Below are 17,424 nucleotides of genomic sequence, written 5' to 3' on the forward strand. Positions count from 1 at the left end.
GCGTGCTGTACCCCTGAGCTATATCCCCAGCACTTTTTATTTATAGACAGGATTTTGCTAAATTAAGGCTGTCCTTGAACTTACCATCTTCTTGATTCAGCCTCCTGAGTAACTGGGAATGCAATTGTGTTCCGCCATACCCCACCTGATTTATGGTTTAATGTTTCACACTCACATAATCTGTTAGCAGATTGGAAAGGATAGAAGCTGGTTGTGATGATGCACACCTGCAGTCCCAGCTACTCAGAAGTGGAGACAAGAGATTTGCTTGAGCCCAAAAGTCTGAGGTCTAGCTTGGGGAACACATGAAAACCCCGTCTCTAAGAAGAGAGTAAGAGGAGGCCTTATCTTCACATACAATCACATTGGGGTGGGATTCAGTATATACATTTTTGGGAAAACACAATTTAATTCATAACCAGAAGGCATAAAGAAACTGCCAGGTGTTGTGGCACTCACCAGTAATCCCAGCGACTTGGGTGGCTGACACAGGAGAAATCCAAGTTTGAGGCCAGCCCCAGCAAGTTAGCCAGGTCCTAAACAACTTAGTGAGAACCTTTTCTTAAAATAAAAAATTAAAAAAGGACTGAGAATGTGGCTCTTTGGTTAAGTAGTCCTGTGTTCAATCCCCAGTACCCAGTACTAAAAAGAGAGAGAGAGAGAGAGAGAGAGAGAGAGAAACTAGGTTTATAAGCATTTTTTTTTCTTCAGCCTTTCAACCAAGTAGTAACTAGTTTGCATGAAGAGTGGCTGGCTTCTGTGACCCAAAGTGTCCCAATTTGATTTCTCTTTTGCCATGTATTCCATATACCCTATTTCTTTTTTCTCTGAGTTGGTAGTTTACCACCTGTGTGAAAACAACACAAATCTTTACTCCAGTTCCAGGGCAAAGAGGTTTCTGTTAATATGCAGAGTGAGCCAAAATGTGGAGGTTTGGATAGGGTGGGGGAGGGTGTGCTCTGGCTTAAGGGATTCATTTATGTTGAGTATACTGGGCTTTTGTTTTGTCTTATGGTCTAGAGAGAATGAGAGATCTCAGTTGAGGAAATTAAACAGGCTCCCCACCTAAAGAATCCTAAGAGTCTTCTTCCATAAAAATTCTTATAGCATTATAGAAGCCGAGCCTGCTCCTATAATTGTTGACGTGGGGAGTCACTTTCTAGAGACACTGCCCCATTCTCCAAGGCAATACCCAATGCCTTAGAACCTGTCCTTGCCACTTTTTCAGACTTTTTCTATTTTCTATTGTTAAGACTTCTTGATCTTGAGGGTGGAAAATGGGTATGTTACTCAATATGTGCTGGACACAGGATTCCCTCTGAAGATAAAAAGGATAAGAAGACTGAAGAAAGAATAATAAGCCCATCATAAACTATAATCACCCTGTGATTGTTTAGTTCCTTACAATAGAAGCTCTAAAAGTACTTACACTTTACCATAAGAATAAAGAATAAAACACTTATAGCTTTTGTATGTTGATACAGGGTAGCAATGACTAAAACAGATAAAGGGAGTACTCTACATTAGAACTTTCTGGGGTGATAGATATGTTTATATGCTAGGGAATGTGGTAGGCACTAGCTAGATATGGCCACTGAGCAGTTGAAATGGAGTTAGTATGATTAGAAAATTAAAATTTTATTTTTATATAATCTTAATTTTATTAAATTTAAACCATTTAGTAGCTATTTAAGCTTAATAGCTTTTGTTAAGCAAAATTGCTATTCAAATAGTGTGGTATTCCATTTAGTGTTGATAGGCTTACTGTACCTCTAGTTTTATTTTTTAAATCCAATTTATGGTTAGGAGAATCTAGAAAGATCAAATAGAAAAAGACAATGAGGAATAATAAGCATAGCCAACATTTACTGTTTTTGTTTTTTTTTCCTTTGGCCTTTCAACCAAGTAGTAACTAGCTTGCATGGAGGGCATGGAGAGTGGGTTGAAAGACACGTGTCTGGCTTCTGTGACCCAAAGTGTCCCAATTTAATTTCTCTTTTTGCATGTATTCCACATATCCTATTTCTTTTTTTTCTCTCTCATCATAATGCCAGGCACGTATCTAAACATTTAAAAGTTATTTTATGTGGTCCTTGCAGAAATAGTAAGTACTATTGTTGTAAGTACTATTATTATTGCTATTTTACAGATGAGAAAACTGAGGCATAGTAGACTTTTACTTGCCTCATCTACACCACATGGATTCGAGAATGAGGTGGCAATGGAGTCACTGGGGCCATGGTTTCCAAACTCTGTACCAAGGTGCAAACTTGTAGCGGCACTATAGGGTATCTTTGTTTATTTTGTCAAGACCAGGATCTTGCTATGTTGTCTGGGCTGGTATCAAACTCCTGGGCTCAAGTGATCTTCCCACCTCAGCCTCTGGTCTGGAGTAGTTGTAACTATAGACCTACACACCACACCTACATACATGCATATGTGTGTAGGTCTGTATGTGAGAGAGAGAAAGAGAAAGCGGGTGGGGTGGGGAGGCAAGGTCTTGTAAATTATACAGGCTGTCCTTGAATTTACAATCCAGTTGCTGGGATTATAGGAGTGTACCACTGCGCCAAGCTATTTGGTAGTTCTTGCACACTGAATAATTATCTTGAGGTCATTCATAGTTCGAACATTAGATTGTGCTACATTGCTTTTTGTGACAAAATACATTAGTTTTAGGAGATCTTTCTGATAAAAAAATTTGAGAAGTTGTACAGTACCCAGCAGATGCACATATCCTATTAGTAACTATTTATGGTTATTTTAGAAAAAAAAAGAAAATATATATTTTCTTTCAAGTTGTATGTACTGTTTTTCAAATGGCTACCAAATTGCTATGAATCAACTACTCAAAACCAAACCTAGAGGGAGAAAAAAGGCAAAGAAAGATATTAGGTGTTTCTTTTGATCTAGAGGTGCTATGAAAAAGTTGTTGAGATACTAAAGTGTGCTATGAACTGAGAAATTGGAAACTTTGGACTTAATTGTTGAAAACAGATCAAAATAGTCATAAAGTAGAGTATGGACATTTGGTTTGAGATGGCTTAATGGGTAATAATAGATATGTTGGGAAAAGTATAAACGGCAGCCGCACCCCAGAGAAAAACCCCAACATGGCACCTAAGGACCTCTTCTTCCTACCTTCCTCTTTTCTGCAGTGGCGTGAAAAGTTCCCGCCCGTGTGAACTCTCCCCCCGCGCCAATTTCAAATCTCGCTGGGAACCTTAGCCCCAATAAGAACTAATTCCTGGGCTCCGGAACTGATATCTGGAAGAACTTGCCAATAAACGGGTGGCCTGCCATTTATCTAAGCCCTACCATCTCCCCCTTAGTTCTATATAAGCACACAGCCTTTTGCAATAAAATTGGAATTCTCCCGGCGAAGTGTCTTTGCGTGGGGAATTCTTTCAAGATATTTAATAGGTAGTTCATGTATATGGCCATCCAGTGTTTATGTTCACGGTACAACAAATCCATAAATGTACAAAATACCCAAATCTGTACCTTTCCGTGGTTAAAAACCTCTGAGGAAAACAGAGAAGTAAAGAAGGTTTAACAAGTTCAGGGACAGGACAGGACTCCAGACAGGATTTAAGCAATCCAAAGCCTGAAGATGTGATCTAAGGCCTGCTAGACCTCATAGGGCAAACTCTTCTCAGGGTCATGGGTTAATCCAGGATTAAAAAAAAAAAAATAGGGTCCAAGGTGTTTGGTTGCTGAACCTGAATCAGAGTAAAGTGTAGAAGTAGAGATGTAGCCCAGAGAGTATGCATCTACTGTGTGTGAGACTCTGGGTTCCATCTCCAGCATGGTGAAAGAAAGGAAAACAATAACAACAACAAACAAACAAACAGAGTAAAGTGTGTTAAAGTCTGAAGATTATGTCACTCTGACCAAGATATTGTTGGTAAACTATCTTTGCATACCACATAAAGGTACATTTTTTTTTTCTTTTGCAGTTCTGGGATCAAACCCAGGGCCTCAGAAATGCTAGGCAAGTATTCTACCATAGTGCTACATACTCAGCCCTTTTTTGTTTTATTGTGGGGCAGGGTCTCACTAAGTGCTCAGGCTGGTCTCAAAATTGTGATCTTCCTGCTTCTTTCTCCTGAGTAGCTGGGATTACAGTTGTGCATCAATGTTTCTGGTAATAACATTATCTCTGTAGTAAGACGTAAATCAAACTGTCCCTCACAGAAAATTGGAGAAACACTACAGAAAGTTGAACTTGTTCTTCAGTTTTCCTTTTGTAGATATATATGGCAGATCATATTTTTGTGACTTTTTTAATTTTGATTTTTTGTGATAACTGGGTTCAATCACTGAGTTACATCCCCACCAACACCCCCTGCTTTTTTTTTTTAACTCATTTTTACTTTGAGACATAGTTTCCCCAAATTGTCCAAGCTGACTTTAAACTTTTGATCCTTCTACTTCAGTCTCTGGAGTAACTGAGATTACAGGTATATTCAGGGCATTAGGCTTTGTGATTTTAATACACTTAATTTCTGGGTTATGGTGTTGCACACCTATAATCCCAATGGTTTGGGAGACTGAGGAAGAAGGATTGAAAGTTTGAAGCAGTCTCAGTAATATAGAGAGGCCCTAAGCAATTTAGTGAAACCCTGTCTCAAAAAAAAAAAAAAGGTGGTGATGATGGTGGTGGCTCTAAGGATGTAGTTCAGTGATTAAGCCCCACTGGGTTTAATCCCCAGTACAAAAAAATAAAAATAAATACACTTCCTTTAGGCAAGAGTTCATTAAAATTAATTGATTAGTTTTGAATTTCCTTAGACATAATTATGTTCTAATCATATTGTTAGACCAGGACGCAAGAAAAGACCACTGACTCCAATTAAAATCAAATTAAAGCAAGCTTATTATTTCGACCGACTGGGCTGCCTCTCCCTCCCAAAACCGTGGGAACAAGACAGCAACCCCAGCTTTCTTGCAGCGCAGCTTTATAGCCCAGAAAGTTACACAAAGGGGGGTTACAGATAACAGAACTCTGACGAGCATAACACTGATGGTAGGTCACACTTTTTGCTGGCCCCAACATCAGAATTTATGAGGGTCATTAGAGCCTCATAGAAGGTCGTTATCTGGCCAGGGAAGGCCAAGATTTGTGAGGCGGCACTAAAGTTTCAGAGAGGGCTGCTATCTGGTCAGAGAGCCAGGCATGGGTGAGTTCAAGGCATTCCAAGCAGGTTCAGAATTTGCAGTAATTTATAGTAAAGCCAAAATTATCTTTTCATGGCTTTGTGGCAAGATGGCTCCCAATTTTAAGAAAAGATCAGGTTGGGTCTATCAGTATCTTCTATGTAAATTGGATTAGATTTGGGGAATTTAAAAAACTGTTCAGCAATCAAATATTGATAGATATTTCCTTGGACTGATTTTTTACTTATGACTGGTCTCCATTATTTTAAATAATGCTTTCAATATTCCACTGAGACACAGTATGATTTGAAAGAAAGTATTGCTTTTGTAATGAGACAAATCATGCTGCTGTTATCATTGCTAAAATTACTAGATAGTAATAAAAATTACTAGGATAGTAACAATAGCACTAATAATGCAATAACAATAATTGCCAGGTACAGTGGTGCATGCCTGTAATTCCAGTGACTCAGGAGGGTCATAAGTTGGGGCCCAGTTTAGACAACAAAGTGAGATTGTGTTTCAAAATTTAGAATTTTATAAAAGGACTGAGCAGGGCCTGGGCTGGCGGCTCAGTGGTAGAGTGCTCGCCTAGCATGCATGAGGCACCACATAAAAACAAACTAAAAAAAAAAACAAAAAACTAATGTATCCACCTAAAACTAAAGATACATAAATAAATAAATATTAAAAAAAAAAAAAAGGACTGAGCAGGGCATGGTGATGCACACCTATAATCCCAGCAGTGGGAGGCTAAGGCAGGAGGACTGAAAGTACAAAGCCAGGGCTGGGGTTGTGGCTCAGTGGTACATCACTCACCTAGCATGTGTGAGGCCCTGGGTTTGATCCTCAGCACCACATAAAAATAAATAAATAAAATAAAGGTATTGTGTCCAACTACAACTAAAAAAAAAAAATAAGAAAGTTCAAAGCCCTTGAAAATTCAAAGAAAGTTATCGAGGCCCTAAGCAATTTAGCAAGATCCCTCACCCAGGGTTCAATCCCTGGTATCATAAATAAATAAATAAATAAATAAACAAATAAATAAAAAGTAAAAAAAAAAAAAAAGAATTGAGGATGTATCTCAATGGTAACAGACCTCTGGGTTCAATATCTAGTACCCAAATAATAATAATTAATATTACTATTGTAATTAATTACCACTAGTAATTAATATAATAATTATGATGATGATAGAATAAACCACTTATTTGGCATTGGGCCCAGTTCTTTACATATACTGGTTTTTCTTTACAGATATTATTTTCACTCTTGTGTTCACAGCACTGGGACTGTTCTGGTGCATGGTTGATGTTCAATAAATACTTGCATAATGAATGAGAAAAACAGGATTAGAAAACAGTGACTTGAGCAATGGTGGTGGGTAAAATGGCAAACAAGAAAGATTATAGATAGGAGAGAGAAAAAGTAGAGGATTTCAATAGCTAAGCAAGGGCTGTTGAGATATAATTTGATGTGAGGTTTGTTAAACTTGTAAGAGTGGGAGAAGAAATAGCTTAATTCTTACAAAGATGTTCTACTGTGCTGTTCTTTTGCAGGAATTTTCATCGCGGGATGATTCCTTGTCTTGTTATGCTAATTGCCTGGATCCAATAACATGAACCCAACCACACTTTGGCCATCCATCCTGTCTGGGTCTAGGATCCTAGAATTCTTGCCATAGAAGTTTTTCTTCTTCGAATCTACGCCTGGATGTGTTTCTGCAACCTCTGCAAGTCAGCATTGTTATACCCGGCTTCCCTTGTCCAGGGGACAAGGCTCCCTTCATTTTTATTCTGCGGTTTCACAATCTAAGGTTTAAAATTTTTCTCTTTTTAAATCTCTCACGGCTTGCTATACACACAGTACGGAATGAAGATAGGCAGTTCAGGAGCTCTCCACCCTTCTTCTACCCCTCCTCCACGTAGGCCTGTTTTGCTGAAAACCCTAACCCTGAGAACGGAAATGGGTTCAGGGAGGAAAGGCTGGATGCCTCTAAAGAGGAGAGGGACCAGCTCTGGAAAGAACTCTGATTAGATTTACAGCCCAGCCTGGGGCGATTGAATCAGGGTGTGTCACCATGGAGACGGGGCTGGCCGGCGTGCTCAGCTGCCATTGGCTGTGGACTCCCGGGCTTGGGGATATAAGCCTGAGCCCGGAGAACAGTGCCCAACTGTGCGGACCAGACTCGGCTACCGCAACGGCCACGCAGCTCAACCGAGCAGAGCCAGCGAAGACCGGCAGGATCTTTGGCAGGGAGTCGGCAGCTCCATGGAGAACGAGTGAGGCCCGGGGACCCGGGAGGCCCTGGGGAGGGGAAATGGCTGTCACTCAGACCTGGGAACTTGGCACCTGGGGCCCAGAGGTGGCCGGGGGAGGGAGCGAGTGCCCTGATGATGCAGAGAGGCCTGGCACGAAGCCTCGTGTCTGGGTCAAGGCAACAGAACAGTGGGGCAGCCAGAGCCGGCGCGCGCGGGAATCGAGCTGGGTAGCGCCTCCAGAACAGGAAGGGGACAAGTTTGTGTAGTGTGGCTACTCTAAGGGACTGTTGTACGTCCGTGTCTGTGTGTGTGTGTGTGTGTGTGTGTGTGCGCGCGCGCGCGCGCACTAAGGGTGCAAGTGGAGAGGGAAGTATACCCCCAACTCCATACCAGGGAGGAGGTCTCCCACCCCGTATGCTCTTAACAAATCCCCATTCTAGTGTCTGGGTAAAGCGCCAGGTACTTTCAGAGGGCGAATTCTTAGTTTCTGCTTTAGAGGAAAGAATGCTCACTTCCCTAGACGGCTCCTCCTTTCCCTCCAAATTGGAGGTCCTCCCAATTGGAGGTCGTGAATGGAGTGTCGAAGGAAATATTTATTCACTGAGTTGAGCAACAGACAAGTAACCACTCCTTCCCACACTTTTGAAAAACCCTGCTCTCTTTTGGTCGTGAAATTCCCAGTCCAAGTAATCAACATAACATTAGGGATCACAGTGGCTTTGGATAATTAGGAATTCAAGGTATTCTTGGGGGACAGATCATGAATGAGGAAGTCCTATGAGCTGTGAATGAGACAGACCAAGTGGCCATGCTTAACAGTTCCTTTTTTGCACCTATGGGGGGATGCTAGTTGACTAATTTCTTGCCGACTTTTTTGCTTCTTTGCATCACCTTGTAGCTCTATTGCTTCCACCCAGTTCTTACCCAGTCATTTCCCTGAGAATAGTCTGGTTTATTGTCACATCTGGTTTCCTAGGCTCTGATGGATTGATAGATCTTTTTTTGAGGTGGGGTCCTACTATATTGTCTAGGTTGGTCCCATACTTCTGGACTCGAACAGTCCTCCCAGCTCAGCTACCTGAGTATCTGAGACTACAAGTGGACACTGAGGCACCCAGTTCCTAGGCTCTGCTTTTAAAGAGAAAATTTTCCTCTGGAGGCTTGCTTCGTTGTGTTCAACATTGTTCCACCTCTGAGAACAATCTTTGATCTTTTAAGATGGGTGTGATAGATTGGACATGAAACTGAGAAATTCTGGATTGATTTTTGTTGGAGGCATAGGGATTCTGGGTAAGTGTATATGCCCTTTGGTCCCTGAAGGGTAATGTGAAGGGAAGATGGGAGTAGGCAGGGAAGAGGAGGAGGGGCGGGAGAAAGAAAGAAAGGAGAGGCTGGAGGAAAGAAAGAATCACAGACAGAAGGAAAGCAAAAGTAAGTTTCAAACACCGAGTGTAACAGAGCCACATCCCCAGCCCTTTTTATTGTGAAACAGTTTCTCACTAAATTGTCTAGGCTGAACTTGCTATCTTCCTGCCACAGCCTCCTAGTTGCCGGGATTACAGGCATGTGCCACTACGCCTGGCTTGGAATCTGTATTTTTAACAAGCGTCTGAGAATTATGGTCAGTCCTATAGCCTTTGTTGGTGTTGAGGATTGAGTCGGCTTTTTTGCAATAGTTTAGTGTCCGATCTTAGGTACCTTTGCAATTACCATATGACAAGGGTCTGTGCAGGCCTAGGAATCCCAGAAATGATGATCCAGGGAATGGTGCATAGAAGTGCTCCCAAACAAACAAACAAACAAAAACAACGAAAGCTGAGAGTGTGGCAGCTCAGCGTGGAGTGTTTAACTAGTATTCACGAGGCTGTGGTATGGTCCCCAGCGCTGCAAAAGAGAGAGAGAGAAAGAAAAAAAATAGTGTTAAGTATTTTGGCTGAGGAAGAAGCTAGAGGGTGAGGATCCAAAAGGAAATTTGACTTATTTCTGTCTTCAAGGTCATTAGTCTTAATTACATTTTGAGTGTCCCCAAGGAATAGATAGGGTACTAAGGAAGATTGTATTAGATCTGTTACTGCCCTCAGGAAGGGCTCAATTCCATTTTGAGTGCTCTCCTTAGCCTTACATACCTTGATTTGATTATTCCATTGCACTTCTCTGCACCCTGTGGTTCTCCTCTCTAAATCTTTGTCACAAGGAAGAGCTATTAAACCTGCCTGTGCTGGGGATATATCCCAGGGCTGGCATGCTTGCCTGGCATGTGAGAAGCCCTGGGTCTTGTCCCTTAGGATTGAAAAGAAAAAAAAAAAAAAAAAGAAGCAGCAGCAGCAAACAAACTTGGTGGTGTTAACAGCATTGCAGTTGTGGCTGTTAGTGGACACAGGTTCACTAACTTTTGCCAGGCACTACAATGGAAAGAGTCACACACTAGACTTCAGTGGGCCTGATTCAAAAGAGGGGTGGTGAGTGATCAGTAAACATAGTATGGCTTCTTCTTGGCCAGCTTCTCTGTCCCTGTTGCCCTGGTATACCTGCCAACCTTTTTTTTTGTACTGATTGTCATTTGTCTATGATGCCTTTGGAATGGGAGAATTGACTTTATTTTCCTTTTGTTCCCTAGATTCACATATGAAGATTATCAGAAGACCGCAGAATGGCTTCTCTCTCGTACCAAGCACCGACCTCAAGTGGCAGTGATCTGTGGTTCTGGCTTAGGGGGCCTGACCAATAAATTAACTGAGGCCCAGTTCTTTGACTATAGTGAGATACCCAACTTTCCCCAAAGCACAGGTACTGGCAAGGGGAAGTGGGGGATAGGACTGAGGTATTCTGATGGGAGTCTGTGGAACTCAGCCAGGGAGACCAATGTGTCTATTCCTGGACCTAGCATTTGACCTCAAAAAAATGTTATAAGAGAGGAAAAAAAGACTACCATGAATCAGAATGACTTGAGAAGAGAATTCCCCTCATAGAAATCCCATAATAGACAGGGCATGTGTGTGTCACTGTGAGTATGATGATGTCTTTCTGTGCTTTACTGACTCAGCTCCTTACAATAACTCTACAATACGTCCCCACATGTGCTTCCTCCCATATACTATCATTACCACTTATATAGGCCCCTCCAGCCTGCAGCAAAACGGAAACAATGCCTGTAGCCTCCCAGGACAAGGTCAGGCTTCTGTCCAGTGTCTTCCTGCCATTTTCCCCAACTCTAGTTCCAGGCCTAGGATAAGAGATGTGGACTATGTTCTTACAGACACTAGATTAATACATGATTGCACAAGGTCTGATTCACACTGACCCTTTGGAAGGGGATGGAGGTGGATGTTCCCCACACATAATGGGGAATTGAGGGGTGAGAAGGTAGCACATCTAGCATTCCTGTAACAGCCAGAAAGCTCTAATGCTAAGTTAGAAAAGGGCTAGGTGAAACAGGGACAAGTAAAGGACAGGGTGGTTTATTTGGTTTACTTATTCTCAAAAAACTAACTTCCCTTAGTTTATTTATTAATTTTTAGGTTTCTATCTTCCTTCCTCTTTTCTCTGTAGAGTTCTACAGAGTTAGGACTTTTAATAAATACTTTAAAAACCCTTTGGAACAAGACAGAGACCAGAGCAGGCGGGTGTGGGAATGGGGGTTGGAAAAGGAAAAAATAGAAAGAGGAAGGGCATAGTGTCAGAGGGAGAGGGTAGTGACATTGGCTCCACCTGCCATGTGACTGCTGCCTCCAGTGAGCAGGATATTGCACTAAGTGATAATGAGTTTTTATCAGTCTTTTTATTTTTCATATTCTATGTTGGTTTTCTTTGCTTTTACTACTTATTTATTTTAAATTTTTAAAAATTTTTGGAAATAGAGATTGAACTCAGTGGTGCTTTACTACGGAGGTACATACCCAGCCCTTTTTATTTTTTATTTTGAGACAAGGTCTCGCTAAGTTGCTGAGGCTAGCTTTTAACTTATTATCTTCCTGCCTTAGCCTTGTGAGTCTCAGGAATTATAGGTATGCCTTACCACACCCAGCACTACTAATTTTTTTAAGATAAATTCTGTTTGTGTAGCCCTTAACACTTCCTCTTGATTCTGGCCCCTCTCCCAGACCATTCATACCCTCAGGGATAAATTGGCCATCCATTAGAAGGGGCTGTCAGAAGAGGGAAATGGTGATATGGTTATGTTTGTGGGGAGTTATCTGTATTCCAATTGCCATATACCTACCTTGGCATGCATTCCCACAAAACTGTACTGTGCATCATAAGGAAGATTTGCATGGGCCCAAATTCAGCCTCTTTCCCCCTTGCTCAGAAGCCTCCTCTTTAGGAAGACAATGTATACCTGAGCTTTCTTGCTGGAATGAAGAGGCATATCCTTTCGTTAGCACAATGCAAGGATATTCTTTTTCAGTACTAGTGATTAAACCCAGGGCCTCATGCAAGTGATCTTCCAATGAACTATCTCCCTAGCCCTTTTTATTTTTTGAGTCTGGGTTTTACTATGTTGTCCCGGCTCCCTTGAACTGCCAATCCTACCTTCAGCCTCCCAAACAGCTAGGATTACAGGCCTGAACCAGCATGTCTGGGTTTATTTTAAGAATTTTAAAAATTTTGGAAAAAGCCTATAATTACTGCATTCATTATCACCAACTTTATTTCTTAGTCACTTTTACTTTCTTTCAAATGTCTTTCTCGTTCATTTGGGGAAGAAAAATATATATTTTTTTGTATGCAGTTCTGGGGATTGAACCCACAGGTTCTCTACCACCAAGCTACACCCCCTACTCTGGCCTTTTTTTGAGACAGGGTCTCTCTAAATCCCTTGCATTGGCCTCAAACTTGTGATCCTCCTGTCTTAGCCTCCTAAGTTGCTTGGGACCACAGGTATATGCCACAGCACTGACTGAAACTGCTTTAAAAAGCCTTTTGCTCTTTCTCCATATACTCATATGGAGCATCTTTACCAACATAGCTCTAATCTCAGGATACATTTTTATGATTATAATTGCCTGTCTTTCCACCAGACTTAATGCTTTTTGTTTAATTATAACTTTAATGTGTTAAACACAGGGAGAGAGTGGCTCCTAGTAGGTCCCCAAAGGTTCTGTGTTATATGAGCGCATAATACCGTTCTTTTTCCTTTCTGTTTGTGTACAGTGCCAGGTCATGCTGGTCGACTGGTGTTTGGGTTCCTGAATGACAAGGCCTGTGTAATGATGCAAGGCAGATTCCACACATATGAAGGCTACCCCCTCTGGAAGGTAATCAAGGGCAGAGGGCTGGTTGGGTCTGGAAGAAGTGCCTAGCTCTTTGGGTGACATAGACTTTTGGTCCCCCTTTTCATCTTTCATGTATTATGCACATCTGCCTAAGTAGATGGTGAACGTTTGAGAAAACTTTTGCTAACTTTTTCTTCTAAGGTGACATTCCCTGTGAGGGTTTTCCGGCTTCTGGGTGTGGACACCTTGGTGGTCACCAATGCAGCTGGAGGGCTCAACCCTAATTTCCAGGTTGGAGATATCATGCTGATTCGTGATCACATCAACCTACCTGGTTTGGGTGGTCAGAATCCTCTCAAAGGGCCTAATGATGAAAGGTATGTATCTGGCTCTTGAGTATAGGGTTTCAGGACTTTTCTAGGAGTTGTGAGAGAGTCCTTGTTTCTGAGATAATACAACTTATGCCCTAGGTTTGGAGTTCGTTTCCCTGCCATGTCTGATGCTTATGACCGGAACATGAGGGAGAAGGCTCTCAGTACCTGGAAACTAATGGGAGAGAATCGAGAGCTACAGGAAGGCACCTATGTGATGGTGGCAGGCCCCAGCTTTGAGACTGTGGCAGAGAGTCGCCTGCTGCAGCAGCTGGGGGCAGATGCTGTTGGTGAGAAGGGGAATTCGACTGGGGATCTAAAAGAACATGGGGGAGGAGTAGATTAGAGACTCTAGTTAGTTCAAGAGGATCTTATTTAAAGGAAGGTTGGATTCAACTGACTTTCAGGAAACCAGTGGGGAAGTTTAATGTTACAGCACAAGAAACTTCCCCTCTGAGTAGCGAGGACTTAACTGCTTCAGTGTTAATAACCCAACTCATGATTTGAAATATTTCTAAGAATTATTATAAAAAAAAATCAGTAAAGCTACTGTCTAACTCATGCTGGAAGGTGGACTTCTTTATTTAGTCAGTTATTCCTGACTTCAAAAGTAGCATAAGCACACTGAAATAACACATTGCATTAGCAATATATATAGCTATGTGTGTGTGTATATATATATATATATATATTGAACCCAGGGGTACTTAATCAACTGAGCCGCATCTCCAGCCCTTTTTTATATTTTATTTAGAGACAGGGTCTTGTGGAGTTGCCAAGTGCTTTGCTTATCTGGTGAGGCTGGCTTTGAACTCAAATCCTCCTGCCTTAACCTTCTGAGTTGCTGAGATTAGCTAAACACTAATTTAGCACTTCTTTGGATGTTTGAGGTTTTTGGGGGGTGAAGGGATGTGCTGAGGATTTAACCCAGGATGCTTTACCAGTGAGCAATATCCCTAGCCCTTTTTATTTTATATTTTGAGTAAGGGTCTCACTAAGTTGCCTAGGGCCTAGCCTTAAACTTGATCCTCCTTCTCACTCTTCCTCACCTTTGAGCCTTCTAAATTGCTTCAGCCTCCTAAACTTCTGGGATTACAGGTGCGTGCCACTGTGCCTGATGAATTTTTAAATTCTCAAGTTATGAATGATAGTCTAGCTGGGCATGGTGGTGCATGCCTGTGCACCAAGGGTTCGTGAGACTGAGGCAAGAAGATTGCAAATTCAAAGCCAGCCTCAGCAACCTAGCAAGGCCCTAAAAAATTCAGTGACACCCTGACTCCAAATAAAAAAAAATTAAAAAGGGCTGGGGATGTGGCTCAGTGTTAAGCACCTCTGGGATCAATTCCTGATATGCTACCCCCCCACCCCCATACACACCAAAAAAAAAGAAAAAAAGAAAAGAAAAAGAAACATGGTCTAAGTCAGCCTCAGCAACCTAGCAAGGCCCTAAGCAACTCAGTGTCTCCAAATACAATTTTTTTTTAAAGGGGCTGGGGATGTGGCTCAGTGGTTAAACACCCCTGGGTTCAATTCCTGGTATGACCCCCCACTTCCCCCACAAAAAAGAAACATGGTCCAAGCCAGTCTTTTTTTTAAGAGAGAGAATTTTAATATTTTTGGGAGACACAACATCTTTGTATGTGGTGCTGAGGATCAAACCCGGGCCGCATGCATGCCAGGCGAGTGTGCTACCGCTTGAGCCACATCCCCAGCCCCCAAGTCTTAGCAACCTAGCAAGACCCTAAGCAACTCAGTTGACACCATGTCTCCAAATAAAAAGTTTTTTAAAAGGACTGGGATGTGGCTCAGTGGTTAAGCACCCCTGGGTTCAATTCCTAGTATGGCCCTACCTCAGCCATCCCCCCCCCCCAAAAAAAAAAAAAGAAGAAAACATAGTCTCAAAGGTGAGGAAGAGTCATTTGTGATTCCAAACAGTTTATTTCTCTCTTTTTCCAAATCAGGCATGAGCACAGTACCAGAAGTTATAGTTGCACGGCACTGTGGACTTCGAGTCTTTGGCTTCTCCCTTATCACTAACAAGGTCATCATGGATTATGAAAGCCTGGAAAAGACAACTCATGAGGAAGTATTAGAGACTGGAAAACAAGCTGCACAGAAACTGGAAAAGTTTGTCTCCATTCTTATGGCCAGCATTCCCCCCCCTGACAATGCCATTTGACCAGCCCTGGAGTGGTCCAACCACTAATGGGATCCAAGTAGTTACTACCTTCTTTGGCCCTTTTCTGGGTCATGTGCCTCTACCCTTCCATAATAGCAGAAAGGAAAGGAGTGGAAGATCCCCGTCCTTCACCTTCTCCACTTTCCCACCAGATACTTCTGGTACCAGATCCTCTTGCTCAATTGTCTTCTCAGAGCAGTTTGTTTTCACCTCCATTCTTTGTAAGAGACAGAGCCCATGCTCTGTCACACCTGGGGATATACCCATGGTTTGACATAGGCCTTTGACTGTCACACAGTAGCTCCTACTACTGCCTCACCTAAAGCACTAGAGACCAAAAAAGACCAGCCCAGAACCTCCTGGAATTTAATTAATATCATAATGTTTTTACAATAAAGAGAGATGAAATAATTTTTCATTTTTTGGTGCAATTTGGTGTGAGGCTGGGGCACAGCCCAACACTGGCATGAAAAGGTGTGAGACCACATATCTCGCGTGACTGTCTGCTTCTCAGACAAGTCGCTGAGAATAGGGACAAGATGATGTGTGAGCAGCAAAGGATGAAGAAAAAAGCAAAATGTTGAAAGATGTTATAAGCTGAGGGAGGGCTAACTTCTGACACTCAATGACCACTTCTTCAGACCAGTCTTTGCCTCTGTCCTTTCTTCTGATTGTTTCATTCCCTGTCTACCCTCATGAATATCTGAATTTATTAAGCCCCTTACATATCTCTTCTTGCATTACTTCCCCTCTACTCTCGCATTCTGTAGCCATACTCTCCATCACTACATTCTGACAATGTAGTGGCAAGCATCCTTTTGTCTGCTGCCAGTGGCCCCCCTGCTGACTAGATTCCTGCCAGTCCAGGCCAACCTCTGAAGTTAGTTCATACCCAGCTTCTTTGAGGCCCTTCTTTCTTCCTACTCTTTGCTTTCTGGGCTGTAGTCCTTTCACTTTTGCTTGATCAGAACGTTCCTATCATGCTGCATGTAGGCATTGTTATGCAGTTAGCTGGCATTCAGCTGGCTGGCATGATTGAAACCACACTGCCCTCTCAAGTTTATGTGCCTTTTAGGAAAGGACAGTACCAGCTGGTGCTGCGCCCCTCCTCTGACTCAGGCAATGGCAAGGCGTCCATCCTCTGGAGGAGCGCAGTATGTTTCTGGGAATGGGCTGGTTTGTTTTTGTATTCCTTTAAGAAGTATGCGACTTCTCATATGACCATTAAGTATGAAGGAAAAAACATGACCTTCCCAATAAATGCAACTACTTCTAAAGAATAAATCTGTTTGCTCTAAATGCAATGATTCAGCTGTGGAACGTAAATTGTTAATGTTTAATGAAAAACCCCCTGTAGGAAAAACAGTCAAGGAAGTTTTTTGAGAAATTAAATTAAAATCTAGAGAAGAAAAATTAATGTTAAGAAGACAGATTAGTGCTTAGTAGTGGGCAACTTATTCTTGTTCCTGTGCACAATGGTTTGTGCTCTTGCTGTTGTTTGATTAAAATTAGTAGCCTCTCTTTTCAAGTTAACCACTTGCCATAACCGTGGCACCGATTCTAGTCAGTAAGTCAAGAAAGAATAGTCAAGGTATATAGGTCAATAGTCTGGGACATTTCTAACTATTATTAAAAGCTAACTAAGCAGAAACAGCTCAAAGCAAAATGCAAACTGAAAGTAAAAATGCTTGCTTATGCAAAAGCCAAGATATATTCTTCTTATCTAATTGTAGCTACGATTTTGTTTCTTTGAATAATGATTCCTGTTTTGTAACCACAAAGTACTGTGAACCTGCCAAAATGAAAAGTATATATGATTAACTTCACAAGTAAAGATTGGGATTCAGCACCTTCACTTTTGTGCCTGTTGTTTCTCCACCCCCCTTTCGCCGACTCCTCACCATCCATTTGTCTCCTGAGACCCCCTGTTTTAGCTGGACTCCAAAAAGCTGGGAATGGTGGTATGTGCCTGTACTCCCAGTAACTCAGGCAGGAGGATCACAAGTTTGAGACCATCATCAACAATTTAGTGTCTCAGTTAAAAAAAGGCTCAGATTATGTGGTTTAGTGGTAAAGTGCTCCTGAATTCAATCTCCAGTACTTGGAAGAAAAAGACTGATGATCCTCTAATGTCCTAGTGATGACATTTCAATTGTTAGTGGTATAATATGGAAGAAGTATTTGGAACAGGAAGCTTTTGAAGAACTCTTTCAAGTAGTCCTTTGTTAGTCACTGACCAA

At 41.9% G+C, this 17,424-nt stretch overlaps 1 protein-coding gene across 1 annotated transcript; it reads left to right on the plus strand.

Moving 5' to 3' along the window:
• Nucleotides 1-7,284: 7,284 nt before the first annotated feature.
• Pnp (purine nucleoside phosphorylase) lies at nucleotides 7,285-17,039 on the plus strand. Its single transcript, XM_046461730.2, has 6 exons — nucleotides 7,285-7,442; nucleotides 10,039-10,208; nucleotides 12,573-12,676; nucleotides 12,836-13,011; nucleotides 13,105-13,295; nucleotides 14,967-17,039. The coding sequence occupies exons 1-6, from the start codon at nucleotides 7,432-7,434 to the stop codon at nucleotides 15,182-15,184; spliced, it is 870 nt and encodes a 289-aa protein (XP_046317686.1). The 5' UTR covers nucleotides 7,285-7,431; the 3' UTR covers nucleotides 15,185-17,039.
• The last annotated feature ends 385 nt before the right edge of the window (nucleotides 17,040-17,424 follow it).

Source organism: Marmota monax, unplaced genomic scaffold (assembly GCF_021218885.2).
Source record: "Marmota monax isolate L192 unplaced genomic scaffold, Marmota_monax_Labrador192_F-V1.1 WCK01_AAM20220418_F8-fsc00001, whole genome shotgun sequence".
Taxonomy (NCBI): Eukaryota; Metazoa; Chordata; class Mammalia; order Rodentia; family Sciuridae; genus Marmota; species Marmota monax.